Source organism: Zootoca vivipara, chromosome Z1 (genome assembly GCF_965207765.1).
Source record: "Zootoca vivipara chromosome Z1, rZooViv2.hap1.1, whole genome shotgun sequence".
NCBI lineage: Eukaryota > Metazoa > Chordata > Lepidosauria > Squamata > Lacertidae > Zootoca > Zootoca vivipara.
In genome coordinates, this window is record NC_142583.1 from 15,754,376 (window position 1) to 15,768,385 (window position 14,010).

A 14,010-nucleotide genomic window follows, 5' to 3' on the forward strand; every position below is an offset into this window, starting at 1 on the left:
CACTTGAATAGGTAAATTAGAAACATGCAAGGAAGAAATAAAAGTTAAAGCTACAGTGAATTCCCTTTTAAAGTGAGGACGGATAGACTTAAATAATTTTGGTTCTCTTCCATTTCAGCAGCAGTACAATCCAAGTAGACTATAGGCACAAGATAATTGCTTCTGTGAATTCCAGTTAGTCACCTTCTTTCTTCCTTTTTGTTACTATTTAAACAGACTAACAAAATCCAGTCTGATACTTTGCCAAAACAAGAAGGAAGACCCAAGCATTTTTATTGTAAAGCAAGTGCATATCAGAGTACAGAAGAACATTCAGGTATTTGACCAACACTGATAAAGCTGAAATTTTTGATTGAAGAAATGTCTTCAGAAGGTATAAAGATTTTCAGTCTTCCCAAGCATCTCCATACTTATTGACTTTAACTATAAAAGAAGAGGCCAGGAGAAGAGAAACATAGTAATGAAGATGAGAAGCAAGGTCAAGTCCAATGAACTACTGCTCTATAACAAATGTTTAGAACAGGACAGAACCATGTGACAGCTGATCATGTGACCTGACAATTGCCTCAAGCCAATTGATTATCAAAACAGTGCAAATTTCCACTGCCACCATTGTGAGATGAAATGTGCAAATAGCAATTCTGGACAGTTACCGTAGCTATGGTTTTCTCAGATTTTAAAAAGCATTATGGTCAGTACAAAACATCCATGTCACCATTATGGTACTGTAGCTATCTGTATATCACAGGATGCAGATGTACTTCTGTCAGAACATTTATTTACATGGTTGAGCTAAGCCAACACACAAGACTACTGTCACTGTCAAGGTGACCACACAAGCTAATGCAGCTGGGAAAGGGGTAGTGTTTTATCAATCCCAGTCAATTCACTAGTCAACTTCCTTCTACCGTATCAGACTAAAAATTCCACCTTCCATAACATTAACAATTGTGACTTCTTTTGAATTTACGCATTGTTTCATATTATTACTTTCCTGCATGAAAATACAATGCCTGAATGTTCAAAAAGTGACCTAGCAAACTACACTGAAAGACAGAATAAACTCTTGTTCTTGTATAATGCATTTTCTTCTAAAGGAAAGGTTATTTCACTTCCATTTCATAGCTTTCCCTGTACAGTATTGTTTTTTATCCAAAAAACACAGTCTGGAGGTTGGTGCCAAGTGCAGTTTCCTTCCAGTAGAATAGTAAACAGAAAAAACAATGGCATATCCTTCAGAGTTATACTCTGCATGCTTAAGTTAGTTTTAAAAAAATCCTGAGAAGCCTTTCCAAAAAACCTGGCTATGTTCAAACATCTGATCTAGATGTTATTCTGGCTTCTTAAGGGTAGGCTCACTCCTTTCAACAGAAAGGTTCGCTAGGCTGATGCTCAACTAGTTTTCTCCTAATCGAAGAAATGAAATTTTCCTTGGCTACTGATTCAACAAACAAACTGGAGAGTTGCAGTAATTATATGCTACAGAGATTTCAAATAAGATTACATGGGTAAAAATTCTACAACTTACTTGAAAACTGACCACCCATCAAAGAAAAATGATGGACATGAAAACCAAAAGAATATTGTTTCTTGTTTACTCCTTAGAATATTGGGAGTCGCTAGTGGAAAGGCAAGATTAAACAGCAAATACTTAAGTTATTTAACAATTTACCATCTCTCTTTATTGGTTTTTCTTGTGAAGACTTTGACGGGAATTCTGACTTCTGTGTTATTCCTGCCTCATACATCTCTCTATTGCGACTCCTTAATTCATCATACGTGATTCCTTTTCTTTTTGGACGTTCTTCCAGAAACGAAGCAGGTTCTTAAAGGGAAAAGAGGAGAAATCAATGGATAACAAACAATACATGTAGACGGAAATGCCTATTTTAAGGGAATGCTTTTGTTTGAAGCAATCCTGATATTAACTGCGGAATAGTCATCGTTTTAGAATTTTAGATGCACTCTACATACAATTGTTTTGTGCACATTCAGATGTCAAAAGTCATCCGCAAAGCACTGTGTTAGATGAGTCATGAATTAGATGAAGTGCCTATTGATGTACTCTTTTGTTGTTGTTGGTTTATAAGCTTGCACTTATGTCAACTATGGTTTAGCATAGGGGTCGGCAACCTGTGGCACATGGGCCACAAGCAGCCTACGGGGGTCGTTTAAATGGCCCACAAACCGAGCCGCCCACTCGGCAAGTCCTCGCGCACTGTGCTAAACCGGCGCAGCAGAGTGGGGACTCGCTTCCGCGGCGCCAAAAATTATATCTGCACAGACAAAAATTGCATCTGCGCAAATGCGATCCGGCCCACGGAGCGATCTCCACGGGAGTGAACCAGCCCAGGTGAGGTAAACCTTGCCGACCTCTGGCTTAGCATTACATGGAAATATATCACCTGTACCCAACCACTGTATGTGTGCCTTCCCCACCCAAAAGCTACAGAGCTGTGTGTTAAAAGTGTGCATCGAAACTGGAAGCGCTCGCAAGGCCAAGCAGCTTGTGCCAGCACATTTCCCCAAAGAGCAGCCTTTTCCCAACTCTGCCTGGCAACAGGTTATCTACAAAAGGTGCTCTCCTGTTTTGTAAAGCAGCTGTTGCATAGAAAGGGGAGGGAAACTTAAAAGGGTGAAGCCAGAGGAAACTCTGGAGGAGGCCTGTAGCAAATCAAGTTGTCAGACTTGGGTATAGGAGCAAAAAACTAATGCATCTAGTAACTGGTTCCCTCAGGATCGCTGGCACTTCATCACTTCTGCAGTTTTATGTGCGGGACAGATTAGAGGTCTTGGGCCCAAAACAGTCTCAATCTATTCTCAAAATGTAAATGGGTAAAGTTTGATTCCTGCATTGCAGGGGCTACAAGATCCTCAGGGTCCCTTCCTACTCTACAATTCTATGAAATCTGTCCAACCCCCACCCCGAACAGTATTCTCACTGGCAGGCATGTTTTCAGGAAACACATGATTGCCAGTGTAACACGAGGCTCCAGCTTTTAAAAAGACCTGGAATGTTCACATCTATAAGTCTGAAAAACACCGAATCCATTCCATTTTTTTTGATTAGAAAACAGCTCACTCTATTAATAGAGATCAAGACAAACTCTACCTTGAGGGAGACCATCTGTTATTCCAGAAGGAGAAGATTCATTCATTGTAGAACTAAATGGGATCGGATCATCGCTAGAGGGAAAGTCTGTCGCTCCATAATTATCAACATGGTATTTGGAAGTATGTGGTTGTCCTCCTCCTGCTGCTGCTGCTGGAGTACTTTCAAAAGATAAAGGCACATCTGAAGCTTCTGTTTTTTTAGAGTAATACCTGGAGAGACAAAGACAGTTATTCAAAATAATTGCACTTTAGTTCCTTTTTTCAATTCACACACACACACACACACGCACGTACTATGATATAGTGGGTTCCTCTCACCCCATCCAGAATAATAATACAAAATCTATTATAGTTGGTGCAAACTATTATTAGAATAAACTAAACAGTTATAGCAAAGAATAAGGGAATAAGGGAAGGGAAACAGGAGAAGAGCCTAGAAGGATCAAGGGAGCAGAGGGGTTCACTTCATTGTTATAGCAGGTGGAAATCTTTATTTAACATTGGGTCTCAAAAATAAAAATTATTGTTCTGTAGCTTCTGCTACATTTATTATAAAGACAAATTCTTCTTTGGAAAAATATTTAAAGTTTCACATTAATTTCCTGCCTTAACCCAAGGCTCTCTGCTCTTCTCCTTTTCCTCTCTGCTCTTTTACTTTTAACAGTCATTAAGCAGATGGTTTTAAATTAATGTGGTACACAGGATTCATTTGGTTTAACAGAGACGGAGAATCTTTTTGACCCAGTATAGGGCATATCTTCATCTCTCCCAACCTTTGTAGGCCAACACTGATAGTTGAGCAGGACCACACACTTGTCGATCAGGTGGTCCTGCTCAAGGGTGGGAGGAGATAGTAACCGAGCAGGATTGAACCTCCACCCATCAACTGACATCACCTAATTGACCGGCAAGTGTCGTTTTGAAAAAGAGTCTTGCGGTCAAACAGGCAATGATCAGTCCCTAGGCTGGTAGATTCCCACCCTTGATTTAACTGAATTTTTAGCATTGCCGTAATCTCAGAGACCTCCACTAAGATTTGCCTGATTTATTCAGAGCTCGCAATCTCACACATGCCTTTTTGTGGCCTATAAAGTTTAGATGCTTCTGCACTGTAGAGATCCACACCATGCTTGTCTTGCTTCACATACCACATGTGAGGTTCCATGTGGCTTCCTGAAGATGCAGAGACTCATGGCAGAGGCATACATGTAACAACTAAGTGCTTCTAAATGTTAACAGGCCAGATGGAGATCACTTACCAGAGAGGCAAACCCATCACAGAAAACAAACAATGTGGGCTCTGGCCCCCATTTTGCAAGTTGACTACAAAACAGGACATCCACTGTCCATACTAATGAAAGGGTAATGTGGGTCCATCAGCTCAGCACACACAGCAGAGGGCCTTTTTTCACACTGCTGCCGCAAAAATCACAATATCAGTCTCGGTTCGATTTATTGTGTTTAGCAAGCAGCCATTACACACATTAAAATACTAGTAACAGAAATACAGCTAATAATAGTGGTTTACATTTCTACTCCCCAACCTTTACAGGATAAATCATTTCCCATTCCTCCTTTAAGTTTTATTACATGATTGTAAGGCCTTGGCAAAAAATCTGGATACAAATCACAGTATGAAATTAACACTTACACACACTTCCATGTCTTGTGTTAATGAACACTTAAATTTTCTCTACTGGATACCAGATCATTTTTAGTCCATTCTGTATGTCTAACAACAGGAAACATAAGGACTGCTTTACTTGACCATGCCTGGCCAAGTGCAGAACTGCATGCATTTCCAGATTACACTGGACAAGCACATCTAGGGGAATCTCTGCATTTATTTCTAATAAAGTAAGTTTCCAGCCGTTATTTACAGAAATATAGGTTGGGGAAAATATGGACAATACCTGACCTGATGAGATCTCAAAGGCTTGGAGGGAAGGTGTTACTCAACAGAACTACCCAGCTGTAGGCAGGCATGGCTACAGTGCTCTGCATCAGCCATTGCCCACAAGAAGTAGATTTATTTGAAATGAACAAGACGTATGCATACTGGCTGCAGGATACAAATTTTTATAAAGGTAGTATTTGGGTTTACTTGAAACCCAAGTTTCAATGCACACAGCCTTAGCGAAGCATATTCCAAAATGAACTGCAAACAGGTTTGTTCCTCATTTTTCCTTCAGAAAGGAAAATGACTTACCAAATTAAAGTTACACCTCTTCAGGGGGATGATCTAATAATTATGTAAATATATGGTCCAAACTGGGAACTCAAAATCTCTTCTCTCAGAGCCTCAACTGTGTCCCTTCCACCTCTTCTTACCCTGGGGGACCATAAAGTTTGTACTTGGTGTTAACTCTGAGTCATTTTTCACCAAACATATTCCAATTCTATGGATCTCTTAATCCTTCCTGTTTCCAGCAGCACTTCTTCTACCTTTTATCTTGCTAAACAATATGCTAAGTTTCCAAACTGAGTTTCACCCGTTCCTTGAGAGCTGATCAGGAATTCTTCCAAGAGAGAAATAGGCAGCGGCAGAGAAGCTTCTGTGAACAATGGTGTCCACAACTGCTGTGGCAATTGTGGCAGCCACAAGGATGCACTAGGTGCCTTCTAAGATGCAGTTGCAGTCCACCCAGAGCCGCAATGAAAGCCCACAATCCTGACTGGCACCCTATCTCAACCAAGACATCCACCCACCCTGCACTGATGTTATGCTTTACAACACACCTTAGAAGCCTCTGCAGCATGCAAGTAGATGAACAAGGGTGCATTAGGTGACAAATCCAATTCAACGGTGTTCCCTGAGTGCAAGGAGTCTAAAAGCTATTGATTCCAATGTGTACATTGTGGGCCCAGCCCACATGTCTTTTATCTTTTGCCAACATAGGTGGGGGCAAAGCACAGGAAAGGCAGCAGGCTATGCAGTAAAAAGAAACAATTTCTACTTTCCTTCTCTCTGTGTGTTGCTGGAGGGGGAAAAATGAACACCAGTGCTCATGAGTGCTTCAAGTTTTAATATTTAAAGTGAACTTACTTTCCAGAAATTCAGAATTTTGAGCAATTAAATTTACTTACTCAGGTTGAATAGGTTTATTTTTCCTCAGCGCTTCTCCCAGTGGTGAATTCTCTAGCCTTTTAAGCTTCTCTTGGCATGTTTTCATATAAGAAAACTTTCCACCAATGTAGCCACAAAAGCCAGCAACTTATTAAAAAGAAAACCAAAGACTTATTTAAGACATCTGATGCTCTGTCACTTTAAGAGAAATACAGGTATATTTAAATATAAAATATATAAAAATATACACAAAACCAAACAAAGCTTAGCACTAAAAAAAGAAAGTTCTTAAGTCTACAGTTTTTATCTATTGTGTTTCCATGGCAACAAAACAAAGGCCTTAAAAAGTGGTCAGAGTAAGAAAGTCATCACCGAATACATCAGGCAGAAACAGAAAAATGAGTTGTCGATTTAAAAAGAATGGGAAAAGCTGTCAATTTCTTATTAGCAAATACTCAGTATTTTTCAACTGCTGGCCAGCAGGGCAGGGTGTATAAAAATCTATGATTACAAAAAATTAATCAGATTTTTTTGATTTACTGTAAATTGGATTATTTGATTTAAATTGGATTTTTAAAATAAAATGCTTTTGGAGGAAAAATCTTTCTAAAGTTAGTTTTCTATTTAAGTTACATTATAGTCCAAAGGCTATTCATCAGGAAATAAGGATACATATGCTATAATGTTATTGTTTTAGTTAAATTGTTTAAATTGTTATTAAGGGAATTATTATTTTCCTCTTTCCAACCAAGTACTGCAGAAAAGTTGTCCAAATATAAACAGTTAACTTATTAAAGCTCACAATAATTTCATAATTATCTGTCCATGTATTTCTAATAGTATAACCAAATCAGTAGTATTTGATATAAGTGTAGAAACTACTCTGAAAATTTATCATCCCAAAAATGAAACCTTCATCTGGTTGTAAATATTAAGATTGTACCAGCAAGAATGAGTCTTTCTGTAAAAAAAAAGATTTAAATCAAATCCACCCTGCAGCAGGGTGACAATTACTTCTGAGGAGCTATTATAAAACCAGGGCTGTAAACCTATAAATACTTCCTGCCACTGAATTTGATGACCACAAAACTCAGTGAGGGTTACTTCTGAGTAGAGATGGATAAAAATGTGCCGTAGGTTTCCTTTGAAGCAAAACCTGCTCCAACTCCATCACCAATTTGTTTGTTTGGATCTGTATCTTCACAAGAGGTGTGCTTTCCTTTAACGTTCCAAAACCACATGTTTGAACATATTAAATATGCAGCAGTCCTGTCTATTTTTCCAACCTTTAACTACAGCTACAAAGTAGTGAAGGGTTAATACTTACATACAACTTTTGGTAAAGAGCCAAACTTTGAATGTGTTGTAAGAATTCCTACAAATAAAAAAAACATGTAAGGAGCAGTAACCATACAAAAATATGAACTGAAACCTGACCTGATAAATGCGTAACCATGAATTGACTCACGGCACTTGGGGTTTCAGTGATTGGTTTAGGGGTTTTTTCAACTATCCATATATGCAAAGGAATGTGCAATATTGAATCAGGACAAGGGTTTCTAATAGTATTCAGGCATATCATAGCCCAAATGAGCTATATATTGCAAGTGACTTGAAATATTCTACATACGAAATCAAAGCATAAAGTAACATATCCTTTTTTAAAAAAAAAAAAGCATTTCCTTCTTTAAAAACTATAAAATCTTGAACCATGGTATAGATTATAGTCATCCATAAATGCCCGTCTTTCTTTGGAACTATCTCTGTTTACTATTTCTGAAGAAAACTGAGTAGCTCAAGTTTCCCCTTATAAGTTTATTATTTTGCAACTGTCAATGTATGATCTGTGTTTTCAAACACTGGCACCATTAGCACATGATGTTAATCCAGGGTTGGATAATATTTTTTCAGCTTGGGGACCACATTCTGTCATGGGAAACTTTTCATGGGCCGCCAAGGCCAAGGGTGGGCAAGTAATGAATGCAACCCTTTCCTTTGTATGGTAGGCTACATTCAATAACTTTCCCCCCACCCCAAACACATGACTAATCTTTTTCTATAATTAATTCATATATATTATATGTGAAAAATATTTCCAAATAGCAGACATCCATATTCAGTCTAAGTTGCTTGAAACTTACCTTTTTTAATTAGTATTTGAGTGACAAACATGCCAACAGCAGAGAAAGGCAGCGCTGTGAGTGGGAATAGAAGAAAATATGTATTTCCATGGAAAATAGAATTGAATATATTTTCCAGAACAAAAACAAATTGTAAGCAAATTAGGGAGAAATTCCCCTTGAGTGCAGTAGGACTTCCTTCTCAACAGATATGCTTATGATTTGTAGGGCACAGAACACTTTCTAAAGTACACAATACCAGAAAAAACGCTTTGGGTTTTGTTTCGTTTTAAGAGAAAGAGCAGCTCAGAACAAATGTGTTTACAGTCGTACCTTGGTTCTTGGATGCCTTGTGACTTGAACGTTTTGGCTCCTGAACGCTGCAAACCTGGAAATGAGTGTTTTGGCGTGCAAACATTTTTCAGAAGCCGAATGTCCGACACAGCTACTGCAGTTTCCAATTGAGTGCAGGAAACTCTTGCAGCCAATAGGAAGCCACGCCTTGGTTTTTAAAAGTCGAACGGACTTATCGAATGGATTCAGTTCAAGAACCAAGGTATAACAGTATTAGGAAACATGGAACCCCTCAAATATGCTGGCATCATACTTTTTAGAATAAATATAAGCAGCATACAGCCTAAGGCATACTTTAGAAACCCTCCGATTTGTTTGCTTTCAATTAAGAAGCGCTGCAAGCCCTTGGAGATAAATGTAAAATGATTCCTTCCTGCCAAAGAACTATCATATCTGGATCTAAGTATTTTATTTTTTCATTAGCTTTCACAGCATCAAAGACTTACTGAGAAATGTAAACTGAATATTATCCTGAGTCAGGGTTGCAGGAATTAGTACCCTATCAACTGGTATGCACGCCAGCACAACTGAAATGGCAACAGTCACAGTTTCTAGAGGCAGCAAAGTGGTACTCAGCAAAGCAACTGGGCAGCAACATTTCTACAGAGGCAATATCCCAGCACACTCAGTAATGGATAGAATACTGGACGTAAGAAACCAGAGTTCAAATTCCTTCCCAGCCAGGAATATTACTAGATGACTTTGGGTTAGTCACTCTCTCTTTCTCTCTTAGGGTTATTTTAAGGATAAACTGAGTAATGTACAGTGGTGCCTTGCTTAACGAATGCCCTGCTTAACGAATTTTCCACTTAACGAAAGGTTTTTTCTAGTGGAGGTTGCCTCGCTAGATGAATTCGTTTTATGAAAAATTCGTCTAGCGAATCGCGGTTTCCCATAGGAATGCATTGAAATTCAATTTATGCGTTCCTATGGGCAAAAAAAAATTCAAAGGAAATTCAATGCATTCCTATGGGATTCGCTAGACCAGGGGTCCCCAGACTTACCGCGCGGCGGGCCGGAGGGCAGGGGAGTGCACGCGCAGCGGGCCGGAGGGCGGGGGAGTGCGCGCCCGTGCGCATGCGCACACGCACACGGTCGGGAAAAAATTGCCGAAAATTGCTTGTGTGCATGCGTATGGGCCTCCCCCGACACGGAAGTGCATCGGAAATGACCTCTTCTGGGTCGGGAGAGGCCCATACGCATGCGCACAAAGGATTTTCGGCGATTTTTTGCCGATTCTTAAGATCGTCGCCGCGTGCCGTAAGAGCGGGCGGCGGCAGCGGGCGGCGGGGGTCGTCGCGGGCCGGATTGGGAGGCCAATTGGGCCGCATCCGGCCCGGGGGCCGTAGTTTGGGGACCCCTGCGCTAGACAAATTTTTCGTTATAAGAAAAGACCCATGGAACGAATTAAATTCGTCTAGCGAGGCACCACTGTAATCCTATTTTGTATTCAACTTCTTTTTAAAAATGTGGGATACAAGTACAGTTGTACCTTGGATCCTGAACGCCTTGCGAGTCAAACATTTTGGCTCACGAACGCTGTAAACCCAGAAGTGAGTGTTCCAGTTTACAAACATTCTTTGGAACCCGAACATCAAATACAACTTCCCACTGGAACAGGCACCCCCAAACTTCGGCCCTCCAGATGTTTTGGACTACAATTCCCATCTGCCCCGACCACTGGTCCTGTTAGCTAGGGATCATGGGAGTTGTAGGCCAAAACATCTGGAGGGCCGCAGTTTGGGGATGCCTGCACTGGAATATCCAAGACAGCTTCCAATCAGAAGTCGCGCCTTCGTTTCCAAACACTTTGGAAGTCAAACGGGCTTCCGGAACGGATTCCATTCAACTTTCAAGGTACCACTGTATGACCTACAAATAAGGTGCGAAAAGTGTGATATTACCTGGAGAATTCCGTTCCAATGTCCTCGAGATACTGAGCACAAGCAATCCCAGGACATATCTATCAGACTGTGCCTGCTTGGCATCAAAGTGTATTGATGCATCCTTTAAAAACACTTTATTCACCCGAGTGGCTTTGGCTATTAACAGGTTGTGTTATGTCATTTTTCTAGGAATTTGTGGCTCATTATAGAGTAGCTTTTAAATATTAATGAACGTGTTTGGAGAGCTGTTTGAAGTTTCTCTCACATGACTTAGTAGATAGTATGAATTTCCCCAAGTGAGTTAACTTTTTATTTACATTTATTTATTGGAGCATTTCACTTACATCTGTACCAGAGGCTCTCAGCATTGCATTCTGCGAAGACTCTCTTTTCATCCTCTGTGGGTACATAGGAATGGCTAAACTGGCCCTTTAATAGAAAAATACCAAACATAGAGGGTCAGTGTGTGACATACACTAGCAAAACTATCAAATGGTAAATACAAGCATTTACTACCATTTTTACCAAGTGTCCACAATACACATTATTTTAGAAAAACCAAAACCGAGAATATCCCTTTGTTTACCCACAATAGGTGACTGGAGCATAGGAGTCTAACATTTCCTCTTCACTCTTGCTTTGTTGTTCTTTTAGACGCACTTGCATAAGTTTTACCTATGCACCCAAATATAATACACCTACCAATGTTGATCTATTTCAATTGCTTCTTCTTTTTTATTTGCTCAATGCAAACAGCTGAAAGTCTGTGAATTTTGATAATAAACCTGATTTGCAATCAGGGTTGAATAATTTTGATTACAACTGTGTGTGTGTGTGTGTGTGTGCATATCTGTAACTCTGGACAACATGAGATAAAGTGTATCTCATGAAGTGAACTGTAACAGAATAATTAGTTTTTAAGGTGCCATTTGTTTCTGCTGTATAGTAAAAAGCAGCTTAAAAATGGTAGTCTCAAAGCAGCTTGTACTACAACACAGGGCCTAATGCCCCAAGAAAATTAGTATGACATCTGGTTTGACAAAACTCTGGACCATGGTCCTAGAGATGTTTTGAACATCAATTTATATATGTTATGAGAACTGTTCTAAGACTTGATATGCATGCCTACGGTCATATAAACCCCAGCCCTAATAACACTTGTACAAAGTTTGTAACAATAAAATGCTCTCCAATAAGGATTGGAAACTCTGTACATTTTACATCTTTTATGTAGAGAAAAGTCAACATGGTGAACAGTTAAGTGTTGGACTAGGCTCTGAACACTAGGATTCAGATCACTACTTAGCCATGAAACCCACTGAGTGATGTTGAGCAATCTGAATAAGATCTATGACTTGATTATTGATGCAAACCTCCTCTATCATTGTATTTTATTTTATTGCTAGGGCTGGTGGCTGGTGTGCAAGTAAAGACTCTTCTTCCGATTCTGAATTTTGGGGTCTTCAAAAAAAAATCTTGACAACTTTGCAGGTATCAGGAATATGGCAACCCTAAAGTTTAACAATTGTGGTGGTTTCCTTACATTGTATTTTATTTTACTGCTAGGGCTACGGGCTGCTGCAAATAATGGTTCTTCTGATTCTGAATTTTGAGGTCTTCCTAAAAAGATGCTCGACAACTTTGCAGGCATTGGGAATATGGCAAGCCTAGGCAAAAAAGCTCAATGATTGTGGTGGTTTCCTTACATTGTATTGTATTGTATTGCTAAGGTTACTGCAAATAAAGCTTGACCACTTTGCAGGCATCAGGAATATGGCAATCCTAGGCATAATAATAATAATAATAATAATAATAATAATAATAATTTATTTATACCCCACCCATCGGCTTCCAACTGAATATTAAAAACAGTAGAGCATCAAACATTAAAAACTTCCCTAAACAGGGCCGCCTTCAGTTGTCTTCTAAAAGTAAAATAGTTACTTATTGCCTTGACATCTGCTGGGAGGGCGTTCCACATAGCAAAAGGGCTATGTTTCTTAAAATAAAATAAAAATTGCTAGGGGTTGGTGCATGTAAATATTCTTCCACTTCTGAATTTTGGGGTCTTCCTAAAAAAAAAAAAGCTTCTTGCAAGAATATGTCAACCCTAGGGCTAGTTTTCTAAAAAAAGGAAAAGCTGGACAATTGTGGTGGTTTCCTTACATTGTATTTTATTGCTAGGGCTGGTGTGCAAAGAAAGCGCGACTCCTTTGCGGGCGTCCGTAAAGTGACGTTTTTATGAAAGATGGCGATCCTAGGCCAGAAGGGCACGAAGCGTCGGAGCGTACCTGGCGAGGGCCTCCTGGGTCGGGTCTGTGGGTCCCACCGCGCACTTGCCCGGAGGGCTCCATGTGGGGTGGGAAGGGGCCCCTCAGGTGCGCAGCGGCGGCGGCGGCGGCGCCAAATGACCGGCTCCTACTGTCCGAAAAGCGAGGGAGCTCGCAGAAACAGAGAGCCCGGAAGCGCGGTTTCCACCCACCGGAAGGGCACGGAGGGCGCCCGTTCCCATAGACGACGGGACGCCTAGAGTGGAAACCCGGAAGCCGGCGGAACGGGGGTCGGAGAAGGCGGGAGAAGAAGCAGCCTCCGAGGGTGGCCCTAGGGAAAAGAGCTCTCGCTTCCCTCCCAGGGCCGTTCTCCGCCCTGGCCGTGGAAACAGAACTCCGGGACCTTTCTGGGGGAAATGGGGGAGAAGACAAGCAGCGGATACGTCAACATGTTGTAGATATTTTCCCACATTTATTATGCTATTTTTGTGATATACAAATGACATGAGAAAACTTGGCATACTTACTTGTATAACATTATTCTTGTTTATAAAGCCCAATTCAAAACAAAACAAAACACCGTGGCTCCCAACAAACGGGACATTCCAGTGTAGTGTAGCATAGTATCGAAATACTGCATTTGTTTCTGTGCAGAATATGGATGTTTTGGGAATCATTCCAATTTGCTATAAGCTGCACGATTCTATATTTTCCGGATGCCCCACGATCGTGTTATAAAGTAGCGATATTGTCCGTTTGCTTTCCGGTGTACAGTATTTGGAAATCGGTCTGTCAACGAACTGTGAGACTACGAAATGAAAGTGGAGGCAATAGATGTACCCGTTTGCTTTGTGACACACACACACACAAACCCAATGAAAACGAATAAAAAAAAATCAGGGCATTGCGAGCAATTTTTTATTCTGAAAATGTGGCTCAGAGGGGGGGGAACCACCGAATAGTTCTCATACGTGTTTAGTTTGAGCTTAAGCAAAAGTGAAAAAAAAAATATTTAAGAGTTTTTGTTGAGGTTGCAGTCCTACACACGGTTACCTCGGAGAGTGCTCCAGTCAGGGCTGACTTGAGTAACATTTTTACTTGGTAGAGCTGCAGTTTTTAACAACTTGCTGTTTTTGCAGCATTCGGAGTCCTGCAGCACTTTTTAAAGGGAAGGGTGTCCTTGCACATGTGCAGAGTGC

General features: G+C 40.4%; 1 protein-coding gene across 1 annotated transcript; it reads right to left on the reverse strand.

Annotated features, from left to right (window-relative positions):
- Window positions 1-236: 236 nt before the first annotated feature.
- On the reverse strand, window positions 237-13,030 carry OCIAD1 (OCIA domain containing 1). The gene is made up of 8 exons (XM_035112310.3): window positions 12,833-13,030; window positions 10,886-10,970; window positions 8,323-8,376; window positions 7,509-7,556; window positions 6,202-6,328; window positions 3,113-3,324; window positions 1,673-1,825; window positions 237-423 (listed from the first exon to the last, which is right to left on the reverse strand). The coding sequence occupies exons 1-8, from the start codon at window positions 12,893-12,895 to the stop codon at window positions 386-388; spliced, it is 780 nt and encodes a 259-aa protein (XP_034968201.2). The 5' UTR covers window positions 12,896-13,030; the 3' UTR covers window positions 237-385.
- Window positions 13,031-14,010: the final 980 nt, after the last annotated feature.